This window comes from Dicentrarchus labrax, unplaced genomic scaffold, assembly GCF_905237075.1.
Source record: "Dicentrarchus labrax unplaced genomic scaffold, dlabrax2021, whole genome shotgun sequence".
NCBI lineage: Eukaryota > Metazoa > Chordata > Actinopteri > Moronidae > Dicentrarchus > Dicentrarchus labrax.
Genome location: NW_026136720.1, coordinates 9,653,312 through 9,673,823, shown reverse-complemented (window position 1 = coordinate 9,673,823; position 20,512 = coordinate 9,653,312). Strand labels below are relative to the sequence as shown.

At 39.0% G+C, this 20,512-nt stretch overlaps 2 protein-coding genes across 4 annotated transcripts; both read right to left on the bottom strand.

Annotated features, from left to right (window-relative positions):
- Positions 1-164: 164 nt before the first annotated feature.
- si:ch211-245j22.3 (uncharacterized protein LOC563798 homolog) lies at positions 165-3,675 on the bottom strand. The gene is made up of 5 exons (XM_051382105.1): positions 3,360-3,675; positions 2,599-2,731; positions 2,280-2,429; positions 2,025-2,130; positions 165-1,185 (listed from the first exon to the last, which is right to left on the bottom strand). The coding sequence occupies exons 1-5, from the start codon at positions 3,428-3,430 to the stop codon at positions 1,049-1,051; spliced, it is 597 nt and encodes a 198-aa protein (XP_051238065.1). The 5' UTR covers positions 3,431-3,675; the 3' UTR covers positions 165-1,048.
- Positions 3,676-3,768: 93 nt separating this feature from the next.
- On the bottom strand, positions 3,769-19,917 carry bmal2 (basic helix-loop-helix ARNT like 2). Of its 3 annotated transcripts, none has more exons than XM_051382102.1 (17): positions 19,613-19,917; positions 13,059-13,188; positions 12,905-12,958; positions 12,755-12,796; positions 12,492-12,649; positions 11,471-11,550; positions 10,925-11,017; positions 10,057-10,174; positions 9,828-9,977; positions 9,480-9,723; positions 9,184-9,290; positions 8,776-8,926; positions 8,596-8,666; positions 8,349-8,460; positions 8,082-8,172; positions 7,388-7,487; positions 3,769-7,287 (listed from the first exon to the last, which is right to left on the bottom strand). In XM_051382102.1, exons 1-17 carry the CDS (start codon positions 19,668-19,670, stop codon positions 7,130-7,132), a joined length of 1,917 nt encoding a protein of 638 aa, XP_051238062.1. In that variant the 5' UTR covers positions 19,671-19,917; the 3' UTR covers positions 3,769-7,129. The 3 variants fall into 3 exon arrangements, with proteins under 3 accessions (XP_051238062.1, XP_051238063.1, XP_051238064.1); XM_051382103.1 differs by having other exon boundaries at positions 8,349-8,457; XM_051382104.1 differs by lacking the exon at positions 10,925-11,017.
- Between the last annotated feature and the right edge of the window lie 595 nt (positions 19,918-20,512).

The following is a 20,512-nucleotide window of genomic DNA, read 5'->3' as shown; positions in this document are numbered from 1 at the left end:
GTTTTTGCTAACACGTGAAAGCAGCATATTCCTGAAAACCTGGGAGGTGCTTGTGTGTAAGTTTTAAAAAGCACAGGCGACATCAAGTGGTTTAAAAGTATGAAAGTGTTGGAGAAGTATCCTTACAAAGTTGCAATACTACAAAAAAACCCAGCACAATTTAGTAAAGGTTAAGATTTATTCACATAAATGCACAGAAGTATTAATAAGATGTACATTACATACAAGTAAAACTACTCAACATACAGATATATTATTAGATTATTATTATTGATGTTATTGATATTAATTAGGTATGCAAAGCAATTAGTTAGGCTACTATAGGTGTCAGATAAATGTAGAGGAGTAAAAAGATCAGTATTACAGAAGTGGTGTAAAAGTACAAAGTAGCATTTAAGTGGAAATACCCAAGTAAGTACAAAAAGCCCAACTCAAGAATGTAGTTACAGTACTTCTCTAAATGTACTTAGTTACTTTCCACCACTGGTGTGTGTTAACTATCTACTGCTGAGGCCCATAATTGGACAGCAGACATGTATGCAGAGCAGATAGTGCAGGGTCAAGGGAAGACATCATTGCAAATCCCATTACAGTATGTTTACTATTTATTTTGCGTCTGTTGCCTGGTGCAAGTTAATCTGGTGCAGACTGGATATCTAATAATATAATATGACCAGGACAAGTACAATTTAATTGTCTCATGATACAGAAATATTAAAAACTCCATCAAATGACGCAGCAAAGAAAACACCAGCACAATAACTACTACTACACAAAGCACCGATCCAAACAACAGAAGAAAAACAATACAAAATAAAGCAACAAGGCAAAAAAAAAAAGGAATTTCCTATTGCGATTTCATATTTATTAAAAATAAATACATTTTCTAGTGCTCAGCAGCATCTACCTTTAAGTTACTAAACAGGCCGTGATATAATTTCTCACAGTGAATGGAAGCTGTGTTGCTGCAAAAATTCCTTGAAATTTCAGTCCAAACATTGACCGGTTAATTTCCCCGCTCCCACTGAATAGAATACCCCACTTCAGGTCAACCATGGCTCCCCAGAATGGTGTCCCTCCTCAGGGGCCTCTCCACCTTCACAGTGCTGGGGTCACATTCCAGCATCTCCCTGATCCAATCATCATCCAGCGCTCCCTCTATGAACTCCTCCAGACTGATGACGGCTACAGACATAACAAGGACAAAAGGTTGATGACAGACAAAGTACGCCGCACGTGTTGATATCAGTGTGCAGGGGGTTAATGGTTTTTAATGTTAGCTACCTACTGCAAATTAAAAAAGTCCTGTATTAACTATTAACTATATAACTATTTAATCCATGTAGGAGGAATATTAGTTGTCTTTAATGATTTCTCAAATGACACATTAGAAGAATGTTTTTTTTAGGTTTGCATCACAGAATTGACATAAAGGTGCAACACACTTGATTAGTTATTAATTATTCTTGTAATATTCAATCATTCCTCGTAATTATCTATAACTTCTGCAAGCCACAATCTTAAACTCATTACTATTTAATTTCTGTCAGCACATACTGTGGAATATGTTTATATTTATTTTGTATATAGGCTCTTCTATCTTCTATTTCCATTTTTACTTTTACTCATGTATATACCTATACATACATTTCTATTCTGTACATTGTGTTAGATATTGTAATATAAGTATTATTTTTTATTCTTTAACATGTGTGAATAGAACAACTGTAACAAACAAATTTCCCCCTGGGTATCAATAAAGTATTTCTGATAAAGATTTTAAGATTATAATTTTTTTTTTCAAAGCTAATCTGGGTTTTTTATTTAAAGTTAAAATTTTTTCATTATGTTTCCACACAGAACCACAGCCTTTAAAACAATATAACAGACTGGGCAGGGTAATTTATAGCCATATTTGGCTTCTTTAAAGGCAGAAAAGACTAAGTACCTGATCACTATGAGATCCATGCTGAAATAACACTACATCATGATTTCAAGCAGAAAGGGAAAAATAATTTCCTCACCATTATTGTCTTTATCTAATCGCACAAATATCCTGTTGGTACATTCTTCAGCTGTAAGTAGGCTGGGTTTGGTTAAAGCAGCTGCTTCGCTCATCTTATAAACAGCCTGTGAACAAAAGGAAACACACACCAGTTGGACTTAAAATGATGCAGCGTCTGGATAACATCTCATAAGGAAGCTGTAGTTTGAAATGTAGCTTCTGACTTTTACACATAATCTGTGTATGACACAGCAAAGCACACACACACACACACCTGCATGATCTCCAGCATTTCCTCCTTTGTAATGGCTCCATCTCTGTCTTTGTCATACAGCTTAAAAGACCACCGCAGCTTCTCCACAGCTGAACCTTCAATAAGCATGCTGATGGCCATGACGTACTCCCTGAAATCAACCACCCCATCCTGAGGAAAAACACCCTCATTAACGCCTTTCATTGTTTGTTGTTCACTTCTGTTGGTTGTTCTAACTTTAGGATGCATCTCTTTTACAGAATGGAATTTATTATCGTCCTGTTGGTGCTTCTTTAGAAAAGTATATACAGCCTGAAGTCATCCGAGGTACTTTGCTTACCCCATTACTGTCCAGTGTGCGGAATATCTGTTCTGCGTACTCAGCCGACTCACTGCCCACTGTTCCATTGCAGAAATGCCTTTGAAACTCATGAAGAGTGATCAGCCCACTTGGACATTCATTAATAAACTTTCTATCACACAAAAAGAAATACAGCTTTTTAATAAAGAGAAAAGAACAGTTTCAATACAGAGGAAGACACAGAGGCAGTTTGGTTAAAGGGGTCAGAAATGTGGCAGGAGAAACGTGACCTTTTTATTAAGAATTAAGGTCAACCCATCCCCAACCTGCAGAGATTACATGTGTTTGAAAGCTTGTTTAAACCCTGGGACGTGAGTGCTAAGATACTTAGGTCAAATGATTTTGAACCACTTCACTACGGCATAGAGAAGTGCAGCTAATCAGCATGTGTCTAGTCGTGGAGATAAAGTAGAGCTATAGAGGCATTATTCCTCAGGTTTAACCTACCGCTCGCACAGCAACATAAATGGAGAGTATAGAGATAAAATGAACAAAAATGTAAGACAAAGAAGATGAAGGACATGCTAGGTAGATTTGCCAGAATAATGTATTATACATTTAAAAAAAAACCTAATAGTAAATCTCCTGAAAGTCTGCAGTTTAAGCAGCAAGAAACTTCAACTTCTCACAGCTCAAAAAGGGAGCTTTGAATGTTTCCACTCCCTCTCTTTCTGCTACTTAGCCAGGTGTCTTCTAACAGCTTTTCTATAAACATGTCAAAAGCCAAATGAAAATCTTACCTGAACCATTCGTACAGGTCTGTAACATAAGACTCGCCTCTCCTACAAGGCAAGGTAGCAGCTTGACCCATTCTGTAACGGAGTAGCAATAGTTCTGCATTCACCACCGCCTTAATATACACAACAAATCCCAGCTTATGCCATGCTTTCTTAATTGCACCAACCACTACCTTATCACATTTGACAAATTACACAGAGCTAATCTCCTTGGTAGGGGTGGGGGGCAAAAAAGAAGGTTGTAAGTGGGTTCAGTAGACAGCAAATGTAATTACTCAAAAAGCAGGCTGCTGGCTTCTCAATCTACCTCGAGGACAGAAAAATACAGTATGAAATGTGGCAAGAGCATGAAGTATTCTTATCGCCTTTTCCGTTGATCCATAGAAATGTGAAAATATGCCCAAAGTTCCTGTTGAGGGTTTAGTAAACTAATATTTATTAACATGACAACCTGGGAAGAAGGCCCAGACATGCTGATAGTAGCAGCAATAATGCAATAGACAAATACAGTAAGTGCTTCCTCTGGAGCTCAAAAAAAAAAAAATCAAACATTATCATCAAAGAACGAACTTATAAAGTGGCAGGAAGTGGTACAATGGAGGTGGTAACAAGCTCCCAACAGTCCAATACAAAGCCCAAAGGTTAAGATCCTTCCTCTTGTGTAGTGACAGTTGGCTGTCAGTGCACACACAAAAAACCAGCCGGTATGAAGTTCCCCAAATCTACAGATTTCAAATCTAGCAATTAAAGATACAAACGTGGCATGCTACTAGACACAAAGCAAGGCATGAAATCAAAACATAATGTTGCCTAGCTTACAAACCTACTGTTTCAGCTCAAACGGAGACAGAAGCAACCACCAAATAAGCTTAAGTGAGAGCAATGTTTTCTGGGGAAATTACAGCTACAACAGAGCAGTGATTGAACAAGAAGAATGGGAACAAAAAAATAATACATAAAATGGACTTGTTGCCTTTTTAAATAAAAGACCAGCCTGTGTCTATGGCACAACTACTCCATAGCTCTGGTTGTTTTGTTAGGTAGTGAGTGCTGCAGTCAGCATGTACAACTCTGCAAACAAGCTTCCACTTCAGGCGAGATGTGCGCAGTACACCAAGTCGCATCAAGTTAATCCAATTATACATTTTAGCCATCCTTTCAGTCTGCGGAGGTGCCAGGTGGGAGGCGGTCTCCATAAGCAGCACAGGTCTATTGTGTGCCCGAGCAGACATGTCCAAAGGCACTTCGGACACAGGCAGGAGGGTCCTTTTGAGTTTCAGCTGCTCCATTCACTGGCTCCTCGTAAATTCAAGCATTAGAGAGAAAAGATTCTTCATGACAACCTTTTTCTATCCTTAAAACAAGAGCTCTTATTGGAGAATCCTTAACAGTCTTCATGAGATGACAGTAAATCGTGGCCCAAGATAACAATATGAACAATGGCAAGGCATAACAGCTACAGTTCCATATATTGTACATTTGGGCAGCGATACAACCGCTGATGTTTTGACTGATTGGTTCAGGTACTAATGACTGAGGGTAAGATACAGATACACAGTCCAAACACCTTTGACAAAACGTATTAATACAAATTAAGTTAACATATACTGACTTTGACTCTTTTCATTGCATTCCCTATGAGACTCCAGCAATGTACATAACTCAAAATTATTCAGGTAAAAGATTTGATAAATGTAACACAACAGTGAACAATAAGCACAAAATCAGTGTCCCAATTTAGCTGGATTTCAGAACCTTTTCAAATTCTTATAATATGAAAAAGGCTAAGTGATGAATCTTTTTTAAACAAGTCAATACAATAATTCTCTTAAACTCAACACGTGTGTAAAAACATAACATTCAGTATGATTTGGGATCTGCAAAAGCTTAAACTGCCAGTCTTTTTAAGAATCACTGTGTGACAATAATCGGACATACTTTGATAATCCTAAATTTCACTTTATATTGACCCACAACGACATCTAGCAGTGGATCACTAACGTCACCATAGCTATCAATGCTGTGTTAGTAAAAATTCAAGATATGCGCTTGTAAGCATTGGGGGAAAACAAACTCTACATGAGGTAAATCACAAAGGAATCCATACAACTCATTCAAGATCTCACCCAAATGGGGTTTCTTGAGTAATGCATGAGATGGAAGTGAGAATTTCAATGTTCAGAGAAAAAAACATACATTAAAATTTAGAATTCATGAAATAATAGCTCTGCATAGCATAATGTCTTAATAAAAGTATGCATGACAATGTATTGTGCCTCTGACAAGCAACATAAAACATGTCTGAAAGAATGTCAGTGCATAATAGGACAAAAAAAACATCTGAAGCTATGGCTTACCTGCAAGATTATAAAGCTGACAATAAGTGTAAGAACACAGACACACAGGTGAGTAAGTACAGACTTATCACGAGACATGACCCACACGTGTACAGAAAGTAAGGAAGCAGGAGGACAAAATACTGCCACAGTTACTGAGAACTGTGTCATCGTATGTTAAAATGGGGCGGCTCTGTTTCCGTCACTCCCTGAGTTAGCACTTCTACCATCAGACACGCGAGATCAACCTCAAACATGTGTTGATAAAACGTCACAGATGTGAAATGGGTTTGCTGCTCAGCCGTTGCTACCAAACCTCAATTTCAGCACCTCTAAAGTGCCATTTCATTTTGCATGAAGTAGTACTGTAGTGATCAGAAATCAAAGGTCAACTGCCAAAACTGGCCACTCGCCAACAAACGTGTGTGTGTGTGTGTGTGTGTGGGGGGGGGGGTCATTTCTGCCAGGAAATGTTAAATGTTTGCTCAGGGGGAAAAAAAATATAAAATCCAGGGCAGCCAACATTGGGGGCTAGACGTATATAAAAGTGTACATACTAAAAACATTAAATATTCTTCCTATGCAAACTATCCCTTTAAGACAGATATGGCCTGAACACACGGTGTTTGCAATCATACCAAATCCACACATAGACAGTATATGTTCAAGTGTACAAGAGAGGAGGTTACTGGACTGTTTCCATGGAAAATGTTCAGATACTGACAAGTTAAGAGAAAATCTCTGAGTGGCACATCATTAGGTGACTCTCAAAGTTAGAGGTGATGGAAGTGTGGTCCGCCGTGGTACACTGGCTACCTACGGCTTGGATCCTGAGGGGGTCACAGAGATGGGCCAGGTTGTCAAGGTCTTCCTTGCATTTTAATTAAACATACAGTACCTAATCAAATTACAACCTTTAAAAAAAACCCAAAAAACATGAAATCGATTCAGTGCAATTTCTTTTTCATTTTTTTTGCATCGTCACTCCCAACCTTTGTTCAAATGTGGGTGGAGAAGAGAAATATAAGCAGGAACCCCGAGCCATTGTACATCATGTCACTGTAATGTTTATTCATGGGTTCTTCAACCTATGAGGCCTCTTCAGTTAAACAGAGGATGATAGTTGATGTGAGGAAAGCAGTGAGGAAGAGCGTTTTAGGGCACGCAGACTGCTGTAAGGCGTTAGAGGCACATCCTCCTTCTGAAGAGGGGAAGCAGGGTGTCCCGTATTGTCGTCGATCTCGCTCCCTGTTAGAGCAGCCACACGAAGACTACACAGCTTATGTGTAAAAAGGTTACTAATAAATAGAAAAAAAAAAGTCCTTAAAAAGGAATGCTGCATCTTAGATTAAGCATTCAAGCTGTTCTCGGCATCATAAAAACTGATGGTCCAAGTGTTTTTCAGTGTTCTCCAGCTTCACACTGTAAGAGCAGATTCTATAAAGACCAGTGCATCTCTTCAAAGTCCACAGCCTCGCCCAAGTTTGTGTCGGTCTCCAGGAGGCTCATGATCACTGCCATGGCTGCTTCATCGTTGCTAAGACTGCTGAGGCCCGGTCCGACCACGCTGTCCAAATCCAGCTGGGAATTCTCACCTGAGGTGGGGAAAAAAAATACAAAGGTGAAGGAGTAACAAGAGCGGAAAACTAAACATTGTTTCTATATACAATTTATTAACAGAATCAGAGGAAATACCCATGAGTGTTTCTCCTCCTGAGAATGCAGCTCCTTGTGGCTCATCCTCTGAGCTGGACTTTCCTGGAATCTCCATGTCTGTTGCCTCTCCATTTGGCACCTACAGAGCAAAAGAGGAGCAAATTATAGCCCTGGCTATAGACATGGCAGGAGTTTAGTCACGAGTGGGGAAAAAAGGAGGAAAGAATTAAATCTGTGCAGGCTTTGATTATGCCTCTCAACCTTGAGAGAAAACATAATTTCCCAGTACACACAGATGTTAAAACATTTGAACACAGATAACAAGGTAAAATGGCAGTGCTAATTTTCAGCTAGGTGGATGAAAGGTTTTTATTGCCACAATGTTTGTCAAGTTATGTAAATTACTTCCCATTCTACTTCAAAACTAAATGTGGTTTTACAGATAAAATTCACACCTTTTTTTGGTAGTGATTATAAGTTATACTGAAAGCTGATTTGATATCACTTCAACTTACAGTCATACTGTCAGTCATTTACAGAACAACTTCTGTAAATTGTGATGAACTACATAGGATTCTACAAATTATACGTTATGCTATTGCTATACTATAACATAGGCCTGCATCTCTATGAACACTATACACCTGTTATGATATATGGTTAATTACTTTAAACTACTGGTCTGAAAACGCTTTATGCAGTTTTTTGAATGGAAAAGTGTAATAAGACTTACATTGTTGCTGATTTGATTGTGAGTTGGTTGACACTTGTCCTGTGGTAGACTGAAAGGGCTGACGCTACCACTGGAGGGTGATGAGTTCATCCTAAAGCAGCACAGACAAACTTAAAAACTGCACAAAGTAACACCTACAACAACTGCTTAGTAAAAAAAAGACTGGTGCACTAATGTACATGGACAAGACTCTCTTGCTCTCTTAGTAATTTACATATCTCTGTTAAATAAACAGTAAAGAGGACATGCTCAGTTTGGATGCCGCACCTGTTGAAATCCAGCAGCTCATTGGCAATCTGGGTCCCAATGCTTACAGGATAAATCATAGCTCCAGGTGTGGTGATGCCTGGTATAATTGGAAGGGACTTCTTGCCATCTTCTAACAGAAAGAAATGTTACGAGTGGGGACAGACAACATGTACTTTACAGAGTGCTACGTCTACACAATCTATATTTTTAAGTATAACAGTGCATCCGAGATACCAATGAAGTATTTTTTTTTATTTGAACAGACCTTCAGAAGTCTTGGAATTGCTCGATTGTTCAGACTTGTTTCCTGACCGACTGGTTCGACTGTGTTCATGTCTTGTCGTGGGATAACAAAGCAGGTGAAGCTCTGATTAATACACTGTGTATCTACCTCAGGTATAAAGATATTCCAGTAATGCACAAAGAGACGGACGCATATACTCACGATATAACTGTGTTAGTTGACACTATGTATTCTACTTCTTTGGTCCAGGGATTTACAAAACTAAACCACTGACTTTGCAGGGTGACAAAAGAGCCATGTTTTGTTTTGAACTTGTAGCAATTTGTCTCTATCTTTTCTTTACTCCGCAGCACTGTGGAAGAAAAACAGTGAGAGGGCCGGGAAAATGAAGAATCAATGTCATTTCAGGCAGAAAAGGCTATAAGCACAGGACCAGCAGGCATATAATAGTGACCAGCTTCAACACTACAGCTGTATTGTAAATAACAATTTGATAGGCCTACATAATTGAAGAATGTAGGAATCGTCTCACTAGACAGTGAAAATACTAATAAAAAGGATTTGAGATAATTAGAAGAAGGTATGGAGTCAGTGAAGAAGGGAATTGACCTTTTCGATGTCTGTCAGCTAAATGCGGTAAGTCGTCTTGATGGAAGTACTCATAGCACGATGTCCCAAGCAGTTCTTGGGGAAGATAACCAAGAATGGTTGTAGCCCTGTGGAAGCAAAGACAAACACAAATGTATCATATTAGAATTATAAACATCTATTATACTATGTAAAATACTAAATGTACTCAGTCTGTGTCAATGGAAGATATTTGAAATGTCTCGGATGATGTTAACAGAGCTGTGCACCAACAAACTACAACCCTCTACCACCCCCTTATTGAAATTCAACTCTACCTTTGATCGACAAAGGTGAATTTGCCATCCATGGCATAGCGCGTGATGAACTCTGTGGGTTTCACTCGGACTTCTCCATTAACCTGAGGAGATGAGTGGGAGTGGACACGTCCCATCGCCACCAGGCAGCTGAAGTGGGAGCTATCCAGCTTGTCTGCCTCGCCTTCCCCCTCTGCTTCCAACTGGCTGGTGGGCCAGCTGCGCATGTATCCTGTACAGTGGACTGTGCAGTACTTCTGCGACTCTGTAGGCATGTGCAGACACAGGTTACAATATAAATACAAAAAACTAAAATTAATGTATTCTTTTACACCAGAGGTTCTCTTACTAGTTTGGTAATTTCTCTACCTTTCTTTTTGGAGGTGCTGGCTTGGAATTCCTTCTCCTCCACTTTGACAGAAATTTTATTGTACTTCATGCGGCAGAAGAATGAGCGCCGAGCGCCCGAACACAGCCGTGCTGCACCGACTGGGAGGTCAGCCTGGACCTGCAGACCGGCTGGAGACATGAAAGCAGTGTTAAATGCGCTCTCACACACACACACACAAACTCACACAGACAAAAATAATTGTTTTACTTTTAGCATCTATGAGCCGTTCACGAGGGTATAATTCAGAAGCTGAGAGCTGCTCCTTCACTTTTCCCATGTCCTTTGGGTGTATGTAATCAAACAGACTCTGTCCAATCAGCTCCGCCTGTAGGAAGAACAAACAGACTAAACATGGCTCTCATGCTGATAAGGAGAAATTTCAAAACCATTCTGCATCTAAGGTAATTCCTGCTGACAAATAACAAAATGAAAAAAGTACATTGATTGAGGACTGTTGACCCCCCGGGCACACCAGATACTGAGAGGGGCAGAGGTGGAGGAGATTCAGATTTAAGTAAGAACAAGGGCCGAAAAAGCAATGGCTCATTTCTCAAATCTTGCTTGAAGGACAGCTTATGAAGCTCATGAATGCCCTCCAGTAATCAAATGAGATATACAGTATTTACATTATACGGCACTCCATCGCCCAACGGAAAATCTATATGCACCAACACCTTTGTTTTATCATCAAAGCAGCCGTGTGTCTTTCAATCAAGCGAGCATTTTGAACTGCAATTTGGCAATTTTTGGAAAAATCTAAAAGGTCTTCCAGGATTTCAAATGAACCATTAGTAGCACTAGAACATAATTTGATTATAATCCACTGTTTAAATAACACTACCGATGTGCTTTTTTAATATCAAAATCCAAATATAACCACCAATTTTGTTTTTCTAAAGAGCGCTTCTGTGAAATCTGTGCACACGATGCCAAATGTGTCACTACCCACGCACGTTCTGGTGGGTCATTCGGTCCAATAACACTCGTGCCAAGACAACGCAACCCATCTGGTGTGTCCGGGGGTTTCACAAGAACAAAGATACTGCAGATACAGTAACAAATGTAAAAGCGTTACCCGACTATAATTTAATATCTTCGTGATGGACTCTGAGACAAAAACTATTTTCCCACGATCACAGCCCACTACAAACAGGAACCCATCTGCAGCCTGCACAACAAAGAAACATGGGGGGAAAATAGGGGGATCCAATGTGATGACATGGTCAAGACAAAAGTAAAAGGCCATTGAGTAGATTATATTAGATTTCATTTTATTTATATGCTTGAACTAAATAGAAGCATTTAAATTATCATGAAAATTTTGTGTAATTAGCTATAAGAGAGCAGCCTACACAATGATTGAAATTCAATTAATGTTAAGAATTTTGATCTCTCTTCATTCGATGTTTTTTGTATGTGGTGAACACAGACCACAGTGAAGTTGGGCCACTGTTGCTAGCACAAGTTTATAGCCTGATCTCTGGATTGTGAATGAAAAGTTTACATCCTCAAGTGATTGAGCTTAGCTTTCTATTAAGAAATAACTACCTTAAAAATAAAACAAGTATTCCATTGCAGTTTCAGTTTCTCAAATTGTTGCCTTTGTCCATTGTACGTTTACCTTGAGGATGAGGTGTTTGAGCTCCTCGTCAGGAAGGAATGATGGTTTGTAGCTGGCTTCAGAAAAAGAACTTCCTGAACCTGAAAATACAAATAAAAAGGGTTACACATGTGAGATTACTACATTACACGTAGATGGTAGGTTTAAAGAATAATTCCAGTTTAATACAACCTGGATCCATTAACTCTAATTATGGGTAATACCACTGTACTCACTAAGTTGAGTGTTGTAAATAATGACTAAAAACAAGTCAGACGAGAAACATGTGCAGTCATGCAATAAGACAGGTTTTGCACAAACACCTCAGGTTAGCCAGACTTGCGCGTAAAAGAAAAGAGTAAAATCATTCACTGCTTACAGACATACAGTACATTCTTACCCTCACCCCATCTTACATTACATTCATTCAGCTGATGTGTTTATCCAAAGCGAAGTGGATAAACCATACAGAAGCAACCCAAAATGGCAAGAACCATGTCACTACATCAACACCATCAAATCACTTTGAATTTGACCACCAGATAAAGTGGTTTAAACTGCGCGTCTCAAACTCAAATTGGCTTGGGGCCACTGCTGGTACTGTGATCTCGTTTGAGGACCACTTCAACATTCAAGTACTGCAAGAAAGAATCCATTTGCAAGCACCTTTGACCTTTGCCATTATTTTGTGCCACATGAAATACATTTATTTAAAGACAGAATAGTGCTTTTATTTTAAATTGTACATGAAATTTAAATCGATATCAAACCATGACGAGAAAATATATATATATTATATTTTTGATGTCATGTCGCAGGCTGCAGGGGAGGGATGAGGAAATGGCCCCTGGAGCAGCTGTTTGTTTTAGATAGTGTGACTAAACTGGTAATGTTTGAACTGGAGAGTACAAGGTTATCATAACTGATAAAAAATTATGGCCAAAACTACAAAAATAAAACCCTTAATGCACTGAATGCATCAGTGATGAGAAAGTCATGGTAGATTATTTTTAACACCAGTGGCCTTCAACTGTCACGGTACCTTTGAGAGATTTGAGGTGCTGCACAGCCATTCTGAGCACAGTGAGTTTGTCCAGCTTTCGGGACATGGGGTTACAAGTAGGGATCATGGCTGATAGTTTGTCAATGAGATTGTTCATTTTGTCCCGTCTCCTCTTCTCAATTTGGCTGTGCGGTTCCCTGCAGAGACATTAAATAATGAATAGAAGGTTCACAGGAGTTTTCTCCAAACAAAACAAGACAGATGATAATATTAAAAGAACGTGAACATCAAATATAACCTACCTGAAGCATTTAATTTTGACGTGTTGGTCCTCTCCATCTGACCTGTAGAGCAGAAAAACACACATGTAGAGACACAAATGTATAGAAACATGCATAATAGCATAAATGTAACAGGTCAGCTCTTAAAATCCTAAGATTGGAACACCGTACCCGTTTTGGTCGTCTTCCATATCTGCGTCAGGGGTGGAAGCAGTTTTTCTATCCCTAGGAAGAAAAATTAATTGCCGTCATAGGAAATAACAATTTAGGTCACTGAATAAATTAGATTTTCTGTAAGCCAAAGTAAAGCAATCACACTACTTACTGGTTGTCCATGCTGCCCTTGCGCTTCCGGGGCATCTCCATGCTAAAGGACATCCCTGCAGCTGAGGATGGGGTCATCAGGCTGGTCAAAGACATAGAACTGCATTGGTTTTCCTCAACCAGCACATTTTCTGAAACACACAAAGACACAAGGAAGCTGTAACTGGTCATAAGGGGCAGGGACTTGATTTCATTTGAAAGCAAATCAATACTTTCCCTTTCAGTACGAGATCGCAATACATCTCAGATTGCACTTTCTCAGATCTAAGTGATGAAAAACAGTTGTCATATCCAAAGCTTGTCCACACATGATCACAATGTTCTTATTAGGAGCTCAAACAGCCTTTATGAGCAGTTACTGTTATCTGTCACTCATACTGGTGGTAGCAGAAACAGTGTTAATAAAGATGAGACAGAAATGTGTCCATAAAGACACCCAATAAATGCACCAGTCACAACACGTTTACACCATGCAGATGTGGGAAATAACAACAGCTCCCATACCAAATCCATTGTAAAATCATTTAGATTTGAATACTATAATATTACAGATGTTATTATTAGTCTGGATTGCGTGACTGTTTTCTAGAATTGGGAACATTGGCAAAGCACTTTCTGTGAATTTATTGCAGTAATTGTTGGAGTACATGCGTGTGGGGTTATTGCAGAGATAAAAAAATATTTACACTACACAGTAGAGCTTTTGGTGTTTGTCCAGTAGCTGAGAATCCAAAGTTAACCAACTGATATTCTCTTAATGCAGTGAGGGTCACCTTAAAGGTTAGCAGTTGCTGGATGGTGGCTAAAAAGGTCAACAGCAGGAAATCTGCAGTGTATCAAGGACATTCTTCCTACCTCTTTACTACTAAGTATGGGATCCACGTCAGCGTATTGAACCCAAGCACACATGATCAGCCCCTGAGCAAAGTTTCTCTGCACAACAGGGTCTACCAGTTATAATCATTATTACATGGGTTTTAGGTACAATACATTTCAGCAAGTGTTAATTCTACTAATTAATGAGAGCTGCAACCAAACATTACTTTAATTATCTATATTGATTTCAACTTTTTAAAACCAACTGTTTCAATAATAGTTAATTAACAGTCTAGTAAAATCTAAAGATATTTAAGATTATTTCTTCACTGTGATATGACAGAAAGCACATGGGTGGGTACTGACATTGTCTCTATTTAGGTTGATCATCTACTGCAATTGACATTTTTTCCCCCATAAGGCTCAAGATCAAGGACAGAGATGTTTCTACATTTAGACCCAGTTTTTGACGAGGATGTACAAAGGTAGTGTACATAACTCTTCTTTATGGTATGTCCTTGTGCCCCCACCAAATGAAATATGAAAATAAATGTTTTTTTAAATCGATCTAACACACAAAACCCCAGCAAAACGTTTTCACATGGAGAGCACTACATTCAATCTGCATACAGATTAATAAACCGAATAGATTACATTCTAGTAGGACTTTGAATAACAGTTAACTTCATTATAGTTTACTTCTTCGATTAATATCATTTGGTTTATAAAAAATGGCAATTACATATCACAAGAGACCAGAAAGTGATGCTGCGAGGGCCCAATTTCCAATATTAAACATGGAAAAGCAGATCCCCACATTTGACTGTAGGCAACATATATTTAATATTCGTTAATCCATTTACAATTAGCTTCAAATACGAATAGTCTCATTTCTCATTTTCTTTCTTTCTTCTCATGTACCATGGAGACTGGGGCTGCACAATTAATTTAAATATTATAAAATCACAACATGGCCAAGTGCAATATCCAAATGTGTGACAGAACAGCATTATAATGAAGTACTGCAGTGCTGCAGAGATTCACTCTGCCTACAAATCTGGTACTCCAGATGTAAGAAAACATGTTTGATCACAACAAATGTCACATCATCTAAATATTTTTTTCCAGTGAAAATTATGATACAATAATGATCATTGCCACTAATCATAAATCATATTGCAGTATCTGTCAAAAAAGGATGTTTTTATTTAAACTTACCATATTGTGCAGCCCTAATGGAGACTTAAGTATCCTTCCAACCAAGGGCTAGGACAGGTGCCTTTACTGAACACTGAATGTTAATCAGCGAAATCACCTGCTGTCATCTGAGCTGCAACGGAAACCTGTATACACTAGCTCATGAGTGAGAAATCCAGTACTAATTGATTGATCAATTAATCCTTTTAGCCCTGCATCCCACAGCAGCTAAAAACAATCCATCACTGCTAGTCGGCCTTCAAACTGAAACCTGCATGCTGGCAATGCCTGAATATAGATGCTTACCCAGAGACATCTTTATGGTGTTGGGTTATGTGTTAATAGAGACTATTAAAGCCCAAGCTGTTGTGGTGGAGCTAGACAAGCCCCTGTAGCTCCACCACCTCCCTCTCTATAGATATGCAGCAGCCTATTGTCTATCTGGCGAGATGTGGAGCTGCCATGACTGTGATTCAGCCATGGCCTCAGAAGTATGCGAGCGTATGTGTGGGAGAGAAACTGGAGAGCACAGCACGAGACAGAACAAATGCGGCCAATATCCACACCACCTATTTTTAACTCTGCTCCACAGACCCTGTGACCCATATAGCCATTAGCAGATCAGATCATTTTTAATCCCGTTCCCCCTGTCAAGATCTGTTGGATTACAGAGTTACAGTGACGGCTGAACATCAGGCCATACAGACATCCCTCTGCCAACTCCCTGAATCCCTCTCTCTTGCTCACGTGTTCATTAACTTGCTCATTCACTGAATCCATGAATGAGCATCTGCTGCACCTAAATAACCCCACATACTGCCCTGCTCACATTATCACATAGTAATCACACAAAAAAAGGGCAGATTAAGTTGTACTTTCATCAATTTTTATCCATTTTAGCAAAAACTGCCAAGAAATTTTAACTGCAAAAGTATTTGCATTTATTCAACAATGGTTAACTGTGTGGTCAAACTAGGTCATGAGCTCTAAACGCTTTGCTCAATAAAGAATAAAGACTTTCTCCGGGTTTTTATTGCTAAAAACGAGTGGAAACAATTAACAAATGCAGAATAAAACCTTAATTGCAGAATTGCAGAACCAATCCCAAGTCTTTAGGGCTGAAGTTGTGTGCTTGTAAACATTGTAATACCATATTGAACATTGCTCGCAACCTCCATTTCGAATGTTTTAATTTCAGGTAAGGCGTGTCCTTGAAGTAAGGCGTGTATGTTTGTTAGTGGCCGTTCAAGGAACTACTTTGCATTTAGAAATGCAAAGTAGTCAGCAAATGACTGGTAGGCACAGAAATCTCCCATCATCTGGTATTAGGGAGACCATGAGCTACCCTATGCCACCCTACTCCACATACCCACCCACAAGGAATCTGCCCAGTAAATCCAGAGTCTTTGATGGTTAGCTTTATTTGATATGACTCAAGTGACCATCAGACATGTATGCAATTAAACACACAGTTCCCTGCATGCTGATTTCATACCAATCAGTGTGATGTTAGGAAGAGCAAAACATGTTCTACGAGTAAAGGAAGGAGGACACATTAAAGTTTATTAAAAGTGTAGGATTATTTTTATATAAAAGTAGAGAATAAGCTCCTCTGGAGATTACTATTTCCATATGGTTATGGTGAAATGTCCACTGTGGCATCCTGCTGAGTGAACATGAACTACAAATCCTACTTCCAATGCTTTCCAACGTGGCAGCCATTTTATTACTGTTAAAAAAAAAATCAAGGTACTTCATAGCTTACTTTACAAGCAACATAAGGGGCAAAGCCAACTTAACTGGAATATTCTCTGGAGCTGGAACAATTAATCGATCGTCAATCGACAGAAATTGGACCATCTGTTTTTATTTTTACTACCAAAAATGTCAAACAAACATCAGCCAGGGTACAAAATTAGCACCAGCGACCAGCTAAATGCTGGTAAAATATGCAGTAGATACATAGATAGATAGAAAGATCTTTATTGTTCTTTCACGTAAACGTATACACATAACATTACCATAAGATAGGCATCTAAACACAACACAGGTATTTACACATACTGGCTCCCAGGGAGTTTTGTTGAGTGATGCTTTGTAAGAAAGGACGAAACTTCTGCCATAGCGAGCTCATTTACAGGACAGTGATCTGTATCTTCGGCCGGATGGGAACAGCGTGAAAAACTGGAGCTGGTAGATTTACTTCACTCACCAGCCAGAAAAATTACGTTAATCTACGGAGTAGCTGGTATAATTTGAACATTCACTAGCCATTCGGCCAGTGGACAGAAATGTGCTCCACCCTGGTTCCAGAGGATTTGCTGCTTTTCTGTGTACGTTTGTAATCTGGGCTGATTATAATTTATAGTTTGTAATCTAAATTTAATCCTGATTACGTCTAATCAGTTACTACCCGACACTGGTTATGTACAAAAATCCAATGTTTTAACTCATCTACAGTTAATTCAAGCACAGTCGTTTAACTTGATCTTCCAAAAACCTCTATTGACTCCAGCTTTAGCAGCCAGTCCCATAAAGACGACCACCTAATAACCAATAACTATAATCAATGATCCTGTTATAGAATTTCTATTTTATGTAACTACCACACAACACCATTGAGCATACAAAAGTGACAATGGGCATTGTCTTTACAATGCAAAATACAGTATCTTCACCTTTTTTGTAGGAGGATCTCTTGACATTGGGTATATTTAATTTTAAATCTAATATCTTGAAAATCTAAAGCCCATAGTTTTGCTCAGTTTGAGCCTTGTGGTGTCTGTGTTTGATGTTTACTTAAGTTTAATAAATGTTCTTAAATAAAAAGGTAAAAACACACGCATTCAGCAGTTTAATGTGGATTTATTTTCATGTTTAAGTAAGGGACACTGAGACTGTTTACAACTGGTGTTTATTTTGCCAGGTAAAGTAAAGTTGATCTTTGACTAATTGATTTTAGTCTACAGTAAAGCCTGCCCCCTCTTTTTTTTTTTTTTTCCCCCCTCCCCCCCCTTGGGGGGGGGGGGGCGGGTTTTTTTTTTTATTTTTTTGGGGGGGGGGGCCTTCTTTTTTTTTTTGAGGGAAAAAAAAAAAAAAAAAAAAAAAATTTTCCTTTTTTTCTTCCTTTTTTTTCTTTTTTGGGAAGGAAACTAAATAAAATAATTGTATTAATTTTAGATTATAGACCTGAACACAAGCTATATCCACAGATCCTTCACTCTCTGATACTCTATCCAAGTCCATCAGACATTATTCAATTAGACACCAGTGCCCTGTGCTTTTCATACCAACCTGTATGTAGGAAAAAAAACATTCTACGAGAAAGGAAGGAGGACCCATTAAAGTTTATTAAAAGTGTAGGATTATTTTAATATAAAGAATAAGCTCCTCTGGAGATTACTATTTCCATATGGTTATGGTGAAATGTCCACTGTGGCATCCTGCTGAGTGAACCTGCTAAAACCTACTTGATTTTTAAGGGGTGTTAAAAAAAAAAAAAAAAAAAAAAAAAGTTGACCTATGTCTCAGCATTTTGTTCATTTTTGTGAAGGAAACTAAATAAAATAATTGTATTAATTTTAGGTTATAGACCTGAACACAAGCTATATCCACAGATCCTTCACTCTCTGATAAACAGCCTCATGCTCCATTAGGCAACAAATATCTATTAGTTCCTAAAAATAACATTTACACAAACTTCCTGCAGTTATTGTGCTCACTATTTGGGTTCATTGTACATTTAACAAGTTGTTCTGTATCTGTTATTGTTGTGTATTGAGTATAATAAGAAATATTGATCAGATATGTCAGAAAGGGGTCGTCAGCTTGCTTTATGATTGATTGATTGATTGATTGATTGATTGAGAAGCTGCGTTAGTAACCACCGTTGGAGCGAGCTACCGTGTAGTTACATTAGTTAAGGCCTAATCAGCACCAATCAATAATTCTAGTTTAGTCCACCTTGACACTAGTTCAATCAGAAAAGCATGGACTATCAAAGAGTGGAAAAATATCCAAAGTGACACATTTATTATGAGCTGTAAAATAAAAATAAAAATAAACAGGCTCTGCTGATTTGAGAGCGTTGCCATGGTAAACAGGCCTTTGCTACCAGTGCTAAGCTAACATTTGCGTGCTGCTGTCGCTCACACACACACACACACACACACACACACACACACACACACACACACACACACTGTACATTAAATAACGTTATCGTTCAACACCAAACACAGCCGTACAATAACGTTAGCGATACACAACAAACGCTTGGCGATGTGATTAAAAAACCAACGTCGTCCCGGCGTTACATAAATGGCGTAGAGAGGGCGAGTTTGCTCCACTGATCTACTGACCTAGTTTTCGGGATAGCGCAAAGTTACGGTCAACCGGTAGCCAGCAAAATAAATAAATAAATAAAAAACACACCACCGCGGAGCTTCGTCTCTCTTCCCTGCTACGTCTCAATAACGCCAAGTCACCCGGTGTCAACATTCAAAACTGTTCGCTAAAGCTTTCTGTGGTGTTTCCAGTTACCTGCCGGTTCGTCTCCCGCTCTGTCACCGCCGCCAGCCGCTGCATTCCTGGCCGACATGGCTGGAGCCGGAGCCGGTGCGCTGGGGCCCGGGGCTCCAATGCATGGATGAGGCGGTCGACTACTCCGGGGAGCGTCGGTGTGTTAATAGTACAGTTTGTATGGGGGAGCCGAGGCGACTGTGTTGTACAGATTGTCTTATTTGTTTTCCTGTGTGAAGAAGAAGGAAAAAAAAAATGTTGGGAGGGGGGGGGGGGGGGGAGAGGGCGCAGTATAAACGCGAACTGAGGACGATGTGTGCTGTGCAATCATTAGAGAAGCCGGGGAGAGAGAGGAGGAGGAGGAGGAGTGGTGGTGGTGGTGGTGGTGGTGGTGGGGGGGGGGACGCGGAAGACAGGACGCAGTCTCCTCCTACCGGCATACCGGAGTCACCGCCGCAACTACTGCGCTCCTGGGCCTCCCTTTAAAGTTTATATATCATCTAAACATCTTTATTCTGTCTAAATATTCAACAGGCTGGCATGGAGACTTCATATATATGTGCAGATATAATCACAAGATGTTCCTTTATTGATTGAAGTCTGTAGTGCAAATAGTAGAGAAGATGTGTAAAAATACACTAGAGAATAATACCATAAAAATATAATAAAGATATGATAGAAAATATAAATAATGTAAATATATGCACTGTGCAAAAAATATGGTGTGCAAAACATTGTTTAAACAGTGTGTCACTGTACATGTGCAATTATTACAAGGTAAGTTTGTGCAGTTTGTGCAAAAAGAGTCCTCATATATCAATATTTGCTTAAAAAAAGCCACCAAATTAGGATTTTTTAAGCTTAAAAGCATTACATTATTGTCGCACATTAGAAAACCAATGAATAGAAATATCTTATGGT

Excerpts from the sequence above, each read along its gene's own strand:
- si:ch211-245j22.3 (XM_051382105.1), bottom strand. The coding sequence starts at position 3,430 with ATGGGTCAAGCTGCTACCTTGCCTTGTAGGAGAGGCGAGTCTTATGTT. Across the intron at positions 2,732-3,359 it reads GACCTGTACGAATGGTTCAG|AAAGTTTATTAATGAATGTC; the intron begins GTAAGATTTTCA and ends TTTGTGTGATAG. Across the intron at positions 2,430-2,598 it reads GCACACTGGACAGTAATGGG|GATGGGGTGGTTGATTTCAG; the intron begins GTAAGCAAAGTA and ends GTTTTTCCTCAG.
- bmal2 (XM_051382102.1), bottom strand. The coding sequence starts at position 19,670 with ATGTCGGCCAGGAATGCAGCGGCTGGCGGCGGTGACAGAGCGGGAGAC. Across the intron at positions 11,551-12,491 it reads GCACCTCAAATCTCTCAAAG|GTTCAGGAAGTTCTTTTTCT; the intron begins GTACCGTGACAG and ends TTGTATTTTCAG. Across the intron at positions 10,175-10,924 it reads AGATATTAAATTATAGTCGG|GCGGAGCTGATTGGACAGAG; the intron begins GTAACGCTTTTA and ends TTCTTCCTACAG.